We start from the raw sequence: 13,553 nt of genomic DNA, 5'->3' as shown, positions 1-13,553 counted from the left end.
AGTAGGCATTAAAAGTTTTCTAGCATAGTTTTTGTTTCTTTCAAAATACTCAGTTCCAAATAAATTACTTACGATGGGACAATATGAATCTTTAAAAGAGAGGAAAAGATGTGGGGTTTTTGTTGTTGTTGTTTGGTTGGGGTTTTTTGTTTTTGTTTTCTTTCCCACTGAGCATTGCAGGAGAAATAAAATAGGGACAAACTTTTTTGTTATTTGTTGGAAAGTGAAAAATAGAATTAAATATGTAACTTTCTAAATATGTAGTGCAAGAAATTTTGCTGCAAGATATTTGATTTTTGAGTTAGTTCACCACAAAAAAAAAAAAATCTTAAATACTAGCTGGAGGGGCTGTTGATGAAAATTAAACTTCTTTTCAAGGACTAATTTAATAATGAACAATCTGTTGTCAAATGTGAATGTTGTGTCTTTAGATGAATTAACTTCTTATTTTAATACTTGACTCTGTTTTTAATTTTAAGGGTAGTTCAAAAAATGAACGAGATATTTATTTTTAATAAAAAACACGACTTTTGTATGACTTCTGTTTGTTTCCCCTCTCCACCTTTTTTTTTCTCTTGTCAAGCTTTATGTGGTGGGTATATTCAAGGGAAGAGTGGAACTGTCCTTTCTCCAGGTTTTCCTGATTTTTATCCAAACTCTTTAAATTGCACTTGGACTATTGAAGTGTCACATGGCAAGGGTAAGAATCTAATATGAATTGCATGTCTATGTGTTGTATCTATGTATAAAAAAAATCAAACACAAAGCCACAATAAAACGCCTTTTATAAATTGGGTTAAAGTAGTTAAACCAGTACTTTCTGCCATTCTGCCACTCTTTTGAGGAAGAAGTGTACTTTCCCAAAGTAAGTATCTTCAAATGTGGCGTTAGTAGTTTATGTTTTGTGGGGTTTTTTTTGTTGTTTGTTTGTTTGTTTGTTTTCAAAAGAAACATTCTTTTAATACTTACCAGAGGAAATGCATTTTAGTCTCTCTTAGGAAAATAGGCAGAAAGTAGGAGAGCTAAAATATATAAAAATAGTTGTTACCAGTTAAATAGCACTAATTTTTTCAGTGAAATCTCTTGGGATAGCTCTTCTCTATTGCTAAGTATGAAGAAGATGTGTTATTAATCTAAGGTTATTAATAACCTTAGATATTAGGCTTAAATCATTATCATAAAAAAATATATCTTTATGTTACATATACAGTGGGGTAATATTTGGATGTGCAGATAAGCTTTGCAGGTTGTCCATTAGGGAAATGGAAAAAGAACTAAGGAAAAAAGCCTAGGAAGAACTAACGGTGTGTTAACATACCACTGGCTCAAAACATTCCTCAATCTCTTTTCTATGACAATACCGTGATAGTTACTGTCATAATCTGAGAAGTATATTGGAAGTTTCTACTGTTTAAAACATGGATTAGATTTTTGTTTAAAACTCATGGTATTTAAAATGTAAAATATATGACTTTCTAAGAAGCTTGCTGTTCCCCACAGTAAATCATTGTATTTGTAAACCTAACCATTAGTCAAGATTTAATGTAATTAATTGCTGGACTGGAAGTTGGCAAAAAACAAAACACAACACAACACAACACAACAGTCATGACTTGGGTAAAGAACTGGTCCCCAAAAACATGAATCTGCACATAAGGAAGACCGTAGATAAAAAATTGTATCTGCTTTGTACTTGTGTATGGGCACTGTAGAGCAAAAAGAGAACTGTGCTGGAAGAAATGCAAAAATAAAAAATTGATACAAAATTTTAGGCAATTATTAAAGCATATCTCCTACTTTAATAAAGAGATCATGGTAGAGATTATAAATAAAAGAGACATACAGGAACTTGAATGAAATTTATCCAATACAAATTTAGATTTTCATGTTGCTGTATACAAATAACAACAAATCCAATCAGTTCTCTTCTGGGAGCTGTTGATTTACAGTGACCTAAACAAACATCCACACTGTACATATTTATTGGTTTAGACTATGTGCTTTCTGCAAATTTTGTTCTCTGGATGTGGAGTTTTGATTGCATGTGTGACGTTTTCTAAAAATCTTTCCAGATAAAAGAAGATTTACTTTCTCTGTAACCTGTGTATAAAGAAAGATAAAATCATCTGATTAAATGCTTTTCTTTCCCCCCTTTTAATATTTTTAAAGGTGTACAGCTGTTTTTTCATACCTTTCACCTTGAGAGCTCTCATGACTATTTACTCATCACTGAAGATGGCAGTTTCACGGAACCAGTAGCCAGGTTAACTGGCTCAGTCTTACCCCCTACAATTAAAGCTGGCCTCTTTGGAAATTTTACTGCACAGCTTCGATTTATATCTGATTTTTCAATTTCTTATGAAGGCTTCAACATAACATTTTCAGGTAAGAAATTCCATTCTGCTAAATATCCAGAAACTATTTCCAGGTAATATTTGAACTTGTAGGTAGCAGAAACTTTATTAAATACCAGGAAAAAACAACCAAACCAAACCAAACCAAACAAACCAACCAAACAAAAAACCCAAACTCAATAGAAATCATATTGTCTCTATAGTAGAAAACTGACTCAGGTTTATAAAGGTGGCTAACAGATTGAGAAGGATGTTGGTGAGGTGACTGGTTGAAGGACAAGTTGTCCTGGTTCTTAAAGAGTCATCAACAGTGTGAAAAAGAAATTTGGAGGAAAATTAACAGGAAAAAATTAGAAAGATAGAAAAGACTTCTTCAGAAGAAAGAAACTGACTATTGATTTACTACAGGGAGTAGAGAAACTGTAAAAAAGCAGTAATGTGCTAATTCAGAGTCACAGAGGACTCTAAATTGAAGATTGATTTTGGAATAGAAAATGTATATGTAAAAAGAAAATAAAAGATTTAATAGCTGTTGATACAGTAAGAAGTTATGATAATTTTTCTAAGACCTCCTTAAGACAATTGAAAAAAATTAGTTACTGCTTTTATTTACAGTCTTCCAAAACTAGATGACACACAAAATACACTTCTCCATTATTTTATTTTCCAAACTCTATTACTGGAATGTAGAATATTTACAGATACACATATGAATGGATCAACTGCTAGTTGAGATGCTCATGCACATGGTTATTCAAAAGGAACTTATATACCCAACTTTCTTACATTTTTTCAAGACCTGAAAAACAGTTAATACATTTTATTGAGATACAACAATGTTTACAGATGAACATACTATTAATGAATAATGTATTTCATTTAATTTGCTTATTTTAAAAACTAAACAAATCCAAAACACAAACAAATAAAAGCACCTGACTGATTAGAGGAATAGTGTTGGATTTACTCATATCAAAAGCTGAATTATATTAATTATGGATACTTTGGACTAACCAAATCAGAGATCAGCTAAATAACTTGTAGAAAAATACAAAAAATATCATTATGGATGCAAGGGGGAAAATTGTAGAGTAATAAAATATATGGGTCATAGAATTTTTCAAGCACAAGCAAAGGTTTGTGCTATACCTACAACTGACATACACATAGACAATCATCCTATGCCATCATTTATATTAAAAAAATGTGAAATATTATCAAGTACATTAATTTTATGAAACAGATGGGTGCGTCTGTTTTCTTATTTTCACACAATCAGAATGTAAGAAGTATTTAGTCCATAGACCTTAACCTGTTTTGAATGTCGTCTAACACAGAACTTTGTCAAGAAAATTCTCAGGTGCCTAAAGGTTGGTCACAGAATATCTCCATGTCCACCTCAGCCTTTATAGTGCTGAGCAGGATTAGTAGATCATGTGTTTCCAGAACTCACAACTTTTGCCAGCAGAAACTGCTGTGGTTTATAGATTCCTTCTACTAATCAAGACCTTTCCACAAAGCAGTTACTGTAGGGAAGGTTCTCTTCCTTCCTTGCTTTTATTCAGTAAGTCAGCTATTTAAACACTCATTCAGAAACCTTGGGTTGTTTTCTTCCCCGACTAAATGGAGTTTCTTCCTCTAAGTGGATTGGACCCTACGTTCCACCAACATCCAATGTAACTGCTTTAGAAAATGGCTTTTCTTATCTGTTATCAGAAGTGTTTGGGAGTTCAGATGAAATTAACTAAGAATTATATACAGAGGATGTAATTAAACAAAATTATAGCAAACCACTTATACCACAAGCTGATTACAGCCCTTGAAACTATGAAAATAAATGTAGTGTGGGTGGAACACAATAGATACATAATTACTGTATATATAGCCATAATAGACATATAGAAACAGTACTGGGTTTTAGCAGAGAACACAACTCTGAAATACATGTTTTCCAAGTGTTCCATTCTGACACAATGCAACTAATTTGGTAAGCTTTTTTTTTTTTTTCCCCATGTAGACAGCTTGCCCCATTTATTTATATATTATGTTTTATTGTCTACAGAATATGATCTGGAGTCATGTGATGATCCTGGTGTTCCTGCCTTCAGTAGGCGAATTGGTTTTCATTTTGGTGTTGGAGATTCCTTGATCTTTTCTTGTTTCCCTGGATATCGCCTGGAAGGTGCTAATAAACTTACCTGCCTGGGAGGTGGTCGGCGTGTATGGAGTGCACCTCTGCCAAGGTGTGTGGGTAGGTGGTCATATGCTTTCATTTCATTCATCAAATCGTTGATAGCACATGGCATGTGTCAGAATACTGGACAGAGAACAAAGCGCTTGGGTTGAAAGGATTGATCCCCAAGCTGAACAAACTTTAAAGACAGAGCAAGATATAAGTAATGCATGCTTATTTTATTTAGTAAACAAAAATAAGAAAGAGTTAGAATAGTTGGAACTGGGGTAGAAACTAAGATCGAAATGTGAGAGAAAATGTAAATCTACTTATTGAACAATATGTCTGCCATAACTAAGATCCGTACTGTGTCTTTCAGGGTAAAGAAACAATGTTTAGAGCTTTTAATGGAAAATAGCCTTTGTTAGAGCCCCCATCTGGTTCTAAGGCTGTTTTTTTCCTGTTGTGCTTTTACTCTTGTAACCCTAACCTGTTCGGGTTTTTTTGTTTGTGTTGGTTGCTTGCTTGCTTTTGGTTTTCAGACTGTAAACTATATTATGGCATTATAAAGTGTAATTTTTAAAATTAAAGTGCTGTTGTTAAAAATCAGTAACTATCATCTCAAACTGAGTGAACAGTTCTTTTCTGTGAAAAGCTATGGGACTGGATTTTATGAAGTTTGTACTGTTCCTGTATTTGATTTGTGAAATGGTTTTATCACCACCACGTGACATGAATCTGATCAGGTACTATTGACATAAAGCTATTGACATGTCAAATTGTTCCACACACCTCTAAATGGATTTCCTCAAGAGGGTTCTAGTTTCAAATAAGATTTTATTTCATTAAGCAAGAAACTCAGCTTCAGTTTGTTTCTTTTGTTTTAAAGGGTTGTATCTCTATATCTGAAAAAAGTCATGTCACCTACCTTGTATATACATGTAAAATTACTGTATATAGTTTTTAATGGAAAAAAAAATACATAATTTCTAATTATTTTTTTTTTAAACCTGGGCTTATTTAATCCATGATGAAAGAAACTAACATATGAAATAGAAGTTAATATTATATGAGGTTTGCCATAAATTTTGAAATTCTAGAGTTAAGTCCTAGGACACTTTCAGCTTTATTTGTCTTAGAAGTATCACTAGCTTCTTAACACTGCCTGTGAATGTTGACTAACCAAGTGCACATCATCCTGCATCATAGAATCACAGAATCATAAAACAGGCCAGGTTGGAAGGGACTTAGATCAACTAGTGCAGCCTTTTCTGGGAAAGAGAGCCTAGATCAGATTATCTGGCACCCTCTCTAATTGCATCTTGGAAACTAAAGCAATGAGGACTCCACCACAACCCTGGGAGGGTTGTTCCAATTTCTGATTGTTCTCACTCTATAAAAACTCTTTCTTATATTGAGAGCAATTTGTACCTGTTGCCTCTTGTCTCCTCCATGTTGCTCCTTATGAAGAGACTTCATCCTCTTTGTACGCTTTAAGTAATGGAATACTGTGATGAGGCCTCCCCGAACCTCCTCTTCTCCAGGGAATAGAGACCTAACTCCTTCAGTCCATATTGATTTAAAGTGTGCAAATTTCACTAGAATAATATTCACATGCTCACTTTGAAACTAGCAGTTTCTTTTCCCTAATTTTGAGTGTTCAGCTATTCGATAGCTGTCCATGTGTGTGAATGAAAATTAGCACCTTATTTGTCTGTTTTTGAAGAAAAGATGACTGTTAATTGTGCATTATTACAGGTCTCAACAAACAATGTGTTAACCATCAGCTTTATCAAGGTATCACTAGGCTATATCCATGTGCAGTTAAAACTGAAAACAAAAACTCTTGCTACTGCATGTAACTTAACTCTTACTCATAAAAAAAAAAAATCCTTAACTAGCTGGTTCTAATACAGACAACATATTAATGTATTTGGTACCTATATAGTTTATAGGAAAAAACATGGCATGAATAAAAGTCGTATTATAGTCTTATAGTATATTAGTATTTTCTAAGCAAATGACTAATATATTTTGAGGACTGACAGAAGAAAAGTAGATCTTTTAGGAAGAAAATTGTTTCTACCTAATAAAAATACCTGTGAGTGTTTTTAATTTCTGTGAAGTCATATCAAAGTACAATGATTCTATATCTGACACCTTAAAAAAAACATAAACAAAATGTAGAAAGGGAAAAATACTTGTATATTTAAATAATGATAGTCTCTGTCTCAAGAAAAAAAAAAAAACAAAAACAACAACACAAAACCCTCCTCAAAACACCAAACACAGTCCTAAAGGACTGTAAGATTGTAAGATGAGAGGATATTATGACAAATTACTAGAAGACACAAAGTGTTACTAAAGTGAGAAGTTACAAATTCATTATCTAACTCCCCAGAGGAGCGTTGTGTGAACATCTCTAGCTGTCATGTACCCGGTAAATAGTACTGCTTCCAGTACTATAGGTTGCGAGTAGGGGTTCTCAGTCTGCAGGTATTTTATAGTGGATGGGATTCAGATTCAGATCCAAACATCTACATTTGACTGTGCAGTATTGTTGTGCATACATGAGCAAGAATTTTAAGCTCTAGTTACAGATAGTGAAGTAACTAAAGTCAGTAGAAATCCTAGATTTAGGTATCTGTTTTACAGTGAGATGAATCAGTCTCTGTGCACCATTTAGATGCCTAATTAGAGGAATTACTTCAATTTATTTATTTTTTGTTTGTTTATTTCTAGTCAGTAATTGATGAAAGTGTTCCAGTTGGCCTGTTTGTTCCTATTGCCTCACCTTGACAACTTTATTGCTCCTTTGTCGTACACCTTGTTAGCACATGTATGAAACCTTGTGACCAAAAGGCCAGTTCCAGAGCAAAATTCCTTCTGTAATTCAGCATACACCACCTGTGGATACCTGCATTTATGTTGCATTGGTCTCTTTGAATTCCCATTTCTGCTATATACCTGTGTGCTTTTATTTCTCTATTCTGACATAATCTAATCTCTGAGATATGAATTGATACTGTCTGTTTTTTTGTTTGTTTCTTTTGTTTTAGTGGTTTTATGTTTTAGAAAGCCTTTCCTGCAAAATGTACAGTAATAAGAGATTCATACCTGATATCTTGAAAATGCTCATTAGTTATCCCCATATTACATATTGACATATTGCAAAGTTGCAAAGATTACCAAAGTATTCAGTGATTAGCTTAATGAAGTACCAACCATTAGCCATGAACTTATAGGACTAGTGTAATCAATTAGTATGCCAGATTTGCCTGCATATTCTCCCAAGTATAATTTAGAGTTCATATTGAATCATATGTATAGAGGATAAGTTTGTAATTCATCTAGAAAATAAATCTATTTACTGAGAGCTCAACATTTTCTTTTTTGTTCTCATTATGTTCAGTTTTGAATAAATATATAGAATGGTTCTAAGACACCTTTCGTTAAATGCATGTATAAGACTCTACTTGATGACTAATAAAGAAAGCCTTTAATAAATTTTGAACAGACAAATGGCACTGACCTAAAACAATATAGCTGAATAACTCTTTTAACTCAGTCTGTGAAGAAAATTTGGTTTCTAAGAATGCAGCAGATTAATGATATCTATAACACAACTAAGACAAAAACAAAGAAAGAAAGCCTGCTAAGAAGATGAGGGAAACTGAAGAGGAAAGGCTCACCCAGTGCCCTTCAGTTCAAGCTGTTTTCATATGACTTTTAGCACCAAGAACGTTTACAGAGGTGCCATTTCTTGTTGCCATGGCACCTAAGACCTTTGGGGTGAAGATATCCTCTTACCTTGAAGAGGAGTTCACACAAAGACTACTTTCTCAAAAGACTGAAAAGAAACTACTTGACATGAAATCTGCTGGCTTTAGAGTATACATTCAGAAGTTACATCTAGTCTCAACTCAGTGGCACAAATTCATAAGTACATTACCGAGTTCAATAGCCTCTTGATTATTTCTTCCTCAGTATCATTCCTACACTGACAAAACTCATCTAGATGATACATACATGCCAACCGTTATATATCAATAAGGATTTTTTATTCATTCTAGAGCACATGGTAATATATACTTCCATGATTCTTTTCATCAGATTCAGGTAGAAAGCCCTTCAAATTTAATTTATTTTTATTTTTTTTTAACATTTATAAACCAAACATTCACACATGCACATACTGATTTGTATCACAGAAATAGTACACAGTTTCATCTGATCGTGAAAAAAAAAAAAAAAAAAAAACTTTGGCATTTTTAGTCCTAGAAATCCTGGCACAGGGCTACCTGGAAAATAAACATGCGCTGTGTCTTGAAAAAGAAATGACACTAAAATAACCCATATCTTTAGGTTTGAGAGTACTGACAGAAGCATCTGTCTTTTTACTATTCTGAAGCAGCTTGTCACCTACAAGGTTGTTAACATTACTGTAATTGACATGTTTGTCTACATGTTGAAGGTTTAATTTCCCGAATTTACATCTGAATAATTTAATTATTATTTAAACTTACTGGATTTGTGTTTGTTGGTGTGCTTGTGTATATAATATATAATTTATTCCCATGATGTCACTTACTTTTACATAGTTGCAAATGCATTTATACATTTAAACTTATTTCATGACTGTGTGAACAAAATTGCTCAAGTGTGTGGATACATACTCTTCTCACTTTTTCCCTCCAGCAATAGCTCTTTTTTGTCCACTTATAATTACATAATTCTATTACAGCTTCATTTACGTTTCACAGTTGACTACTTTTTCCTGAGGACAAAGCTCAGCTTCTAGTGAGTTAGTCCACCTAGAGTACAGATCTGAGACTAAAGCTCCTAGGCAGTCATGCACTTGTGTGCATCCCCAAAATGATGAATCTCAGAAGCTTGATGTATACTGGGGTCCAGGAATTAGGTGGAACAACACCTTAGTCTGTTGAAGTCCCTGATTCTGAGGCTAGTGTTCACCTACAGGAGGCCATCTTCAGCTGCTATCTTCTTGTCTTTGCTAGCCTTTTAAAGAGAAACCACACAACTTGTCTGGGAAATCAGTTATTAAGGCAAATTTTCTAGAACTCATTTGCCAAACCAGGACTATGCTTTTAATCATACTTTTCTTACCTTTCAGTTTGATTTAAGTCAAATTAGTCAGCAGCTTTCTACAACTCTGTATTGGGGCTGTGCTACAATTAAAAAAATAGAACTGGAAGAGTCATAGTTTAAGAGAAGAAATATTACTATAAGTAATTTCATGTAACAGTAATTTCAATGAACCAACACAATCAACACAAGAAATAGATCTTGAATCCAGAAAATGCTCCCCGCTTCACACCGTATACATTCTTCCAGATTACTGCCATATTCCAAAGGTTTTGTTGTCATGCTGCACTGCTGTCCCATCCCAACAGATGGGATGAGGGACGAGTTAACTCTGAATGCGACACGTGTCCTGACTCAACAGATGATATCAGGCATGAGTTAACTCTGGGTTAATTCTGTGCAGTTATGTGAAGTGAATGACAGACAATCACTTCAGGGGTCCATTTCAATTATGCATTTTACTAAAAGTATGTGTTGAGATATTAGTTAGAGCAAATCGTGGCTTGGCAAAAGTATTTTATGGTATCACAGGACTTATCAACACATTAACAGCAAAAGTCCTACTACAAGCGATGTATTGGCAAGCATTAGTAGCTATAACATGAAATTTAACCAGAATCCAACAGCAGAGTTTAAAGACGATGTTACCCTTATATTTTCAAAAGGGAAAGAGAGAAAGAGAATGCTAGAGAGAGAAGGAAAACTAAGGTATAAGAGCGAGAGAAAGAGAGTAATATATCATGGAAGAAGAGACAAAGAAAAATGGATATAGAAAAAAAAAAGGAGAGAATGAAAGAGCAGAGAGAAAGGAAGAAAGAAAAGAATGAGGAATCCAGTCTCTCTTACGGCCTCACAGCATGGATGACAGGACTTGTATGATGATGTGTGGCCTTGGTGTTCCACGGTGAGGATGCTGGGACTTGCAGTTCAGGAGCGCAGCATCCTCCGATGTCTAGTTCAGTTCCCGTGGTGAGGCTGGTGGGCTGAAGGTCCTGAGGGTGGTGGATTCCCTCCCTATGCTGTTTTTGGTGAGCTTTTTTAATAACTCTCTGAGTAGAGAAAAGTCTGGGGGGGGAAAGGGGTGATTAATGTTTACAAATATATAAAGGGTGAGTGTCACAAGGACAAAGCCAGGCTCTTCTCAGTGACAAACAATGGTAGGACAAGGGGTAATGGGTTCAAACTGGAACACAAGAGGTTCTACTTAAATTTGAGAAGAAACTTCTTCTCAGTAAGGGTATCAGAACACTGGAACAAGCTGCCCAGGGGGGTTTTGTAGTCTCCTACTAGATGATCTTTTGAGGTCCCTTCCAATCCCTAACATTCTGTGATTCTGTGACTGTGAAAGATCGACAAGTCTCAACAAGTCCTGGGCCACACTGAAGGGTCTCAGCTTTTTTCCCTTTGTTTGCCAAGCTGGGCATATCAGAAGATGGGGCTATGTGCCCTCCAGCACATCCTCCACCTCCAGTATCTGACTAGCTGGCCTGGTCTGTGGCTCCTTAGCTTGTTGTTGATATGGAAATCGCAGTTCCCCCTACACTGAATGTGTCCTCTCCTGTGTCTGGCTGAACTAGTTTCACCACAATGTTTTCAGTCATGATCCTTATCAATACACAACAACTGCAGAATGCTGTTCCTGGCCACATGCGTTTCATATTCCCTTCTGCACACTGGCATGACTTTGTCATAGAATAATAGAATCATTTAGGTTGGAAAATACTTTTAAGATCCTTGAGTGCAACTGCCAACACTGCCAAGCCCACCACTAAACAATGTTCCTAAGGGCCACATGTACATATCTTTTAATTACCTCCAGGGATGGTGACTGAACTACTTCCCTGGCAGCCTATTCCAAAAACAGTTGTCAGTACTTAGAAAAGTTAGATGCTGCTCCGCTTCTTTTTTTGGATACCAACGGCTTGGTGAGGAGCGCAGTATGTGTAAAAGCATCAAATGCATGCATCTGATATACATCTAAATCATGTCCTAATTACTTTTTGAAATATGAGTTTATAATTTGCAATGATCCTCTAACAGGTGAGGAATGAACCTTTTAATTTTGGTATTCCTTTATAGTGCACTGTCATGAGCTGATGAAATTCTGTAAGGGAGACATTTCATTCTTCTCTTCCTACTTGCCAAAAATGTGCTGTTCACTGATTATCAAAGGTGATGGGTAGAAACCTGAGTGGAGAGACCTTTACAGTGAATTGCAACGTACAGTGCCTAAGTGTAGATAGCTTCTATTCAAAAAGATATTTGAGAAATTGCTGGTTTACCCTGCTGGATTTGTTAATTTCTGAGGGTACAATACCTTATATACATGTTTATTAGATCACAGAAGATATAGCTCTGCTATATGAAAAGTTTAGGTACAAAATAATAAATTCAATTTATTCTATCATATTCTGTCTGTAATATCAATGAAAAAAAATGAAGCAGTAGTAAGATTATAAGACAAAGTGAAAGTAAGTGTTTCATTGTATTTACTAATAATTTTCTTTTAACTCCTTAATATCTTGGCTAATGTGAATGACCTTTACCACGCCTCTCTACTCAGCATTAAGGCTGAAGAGCTATGCACGTTATTAGAAATGGTTATTTTTCCCTGTTCACAAGGACATGTAACTAAACACATTCATTACCTCTTCCAGGATTTAGGCATTCAGACACCACGTGATAATGGGGAGGAAAGTTTGAATTAGTTCTTGAACTCTCCTTTCTGAGATTGTCCTTATTTAGATTTTCATTCTATTACCTGATTTGCATATTGCTTCTGTCTACTTGTCTGGGTTTTCCCTGCTCACTATCTCATTAAGAAATCGTGATAAATTTTACCTAGGATGTATCATGAAAATATTATTTGTACACTGTACAGTGTACAATATATTCAGTTCAACTAGCCTTTCATCGTAAGCATTGCATAGAGTTCAAGCATAACACACTAATACAATAAATGTGGTTTTAAGTGCTGTGTGGTCATTTTTTATTTTTTTTTTTGGTTTATTGGTGTCTTAACCTGCATTGCTTTCCTGTACCCCATTATTCATTTCAACTACATGGAGTGTTACTAATGCAAGCTGTGAAAAAATTAAAGGATAAAGCTGAAAATAAACACCTACTTAATGTTTTTGCTTCATATTTAAATGGTGTTGCTCCTTTATTAAATTTTACATGTCGCTTGATTTTTAATGGTGCATAAATACAGTATTTGAATAAAACCTTCATCAAGGTATTGTTCACTGGTATTCACATTAATATCACATTAATTTATCATATTTGGTTGTTATAATAAATGCTACATGAATAATTAATGACAGGGTGCTACAATATATTGCTGACACTTTAATAAGCTGGTTTTTTTTAATAGTTTTGTTAGTATTCTCTGCAAAATCATAAATTATAATTAATAGACTCTGACATGTTGTAGCATTGAGTTAATTTCATCAAAACTGAAACATAACTGAGAATGCTGTTAGCCTGAATAGCACTGGAGATTCCTGAGACTATTGAGATCTGGCTTTCGTTGTTTTTAAATTCTCTGTAGCATAAAATTGGAATTCGAGTTCACCTTTGAGAAGTCAGACTAAGTCTCAAATTGCTATTCATTTTTAGCAAGTGTTTTGGCACAGAGAGCTCTCATTTAAGAGCTGCTCATGAGAAAGAAATCTTATATACCGTCTGTGCCCGTATCTCCGAATTTTCATGCAATGTCCAGGATCCACTGTATTTTGGAACTCTATATTTAAATGCTGCCACGTTTAAATTGTTAGATCCTTAGGTTGTTTTCTATTTCATACAACATATTTAATAGAGTTATTTACTAGATTTTCTATAATTTCTATTTTTATAACATTGCATTTTTAGAAATACAATTGAAAGGTGTTTTTTTAAATCTGTTTTTCTATCCCCTTATT

The 13,553-nt window shown here is 34.5% G+C and overlaps 1 protein-coding gene across 2 annotated transcripts in view; it reads left to right on the top strand.

The window, feature by feature from the left end:
* The window catches only part of CSMD1 (CUB and Sushi multiple domains 1), a 1,084,328-nt gene that overhangs the window by 838,388 nt on the left and 232,387 nt on the right, over nucleotides 1-13,553 (top strand). For both annotated transcript variants that reach the window (XM_065056058.1, XM_065056057.1), the window contains exons 19-21: nucleotides 584-700; nucleotides 2,170-2,385; nucleotides 4,417-4,605. In XM_065056058.1, coding sequence (XP_064912130.1) covers nucleotides 584-700; nucleotides 2,170-2,385; nucleotides 4,417-4,605 — 522 coding nt within the window. The remainder of the gene's footprint in view (nucleotides 1-583; nucleotides 701-2,169; nucleotides 2,386-4,416; nucleotides 4,606-13,553) is intronic.

Source organism: Columba livia, chromosome 3 (genome assembly GCF_036013475.1).
Source record: "Columba livia isolate bColLiv1 breed racing homer chromosome 3, bColLiv1.pat.W.v2, whole genome shotgun sequence".
NCBI lineage: Eukaryota > Metazoa > Chordata > Aves > Columbiformes > Columbidae > Columba > Columba livia.
The sequence above is the reverse complement of the archived record's forward strand: the minus strand, read 5'-3'. Positions and strand labels throughout refer to the sequence as shown.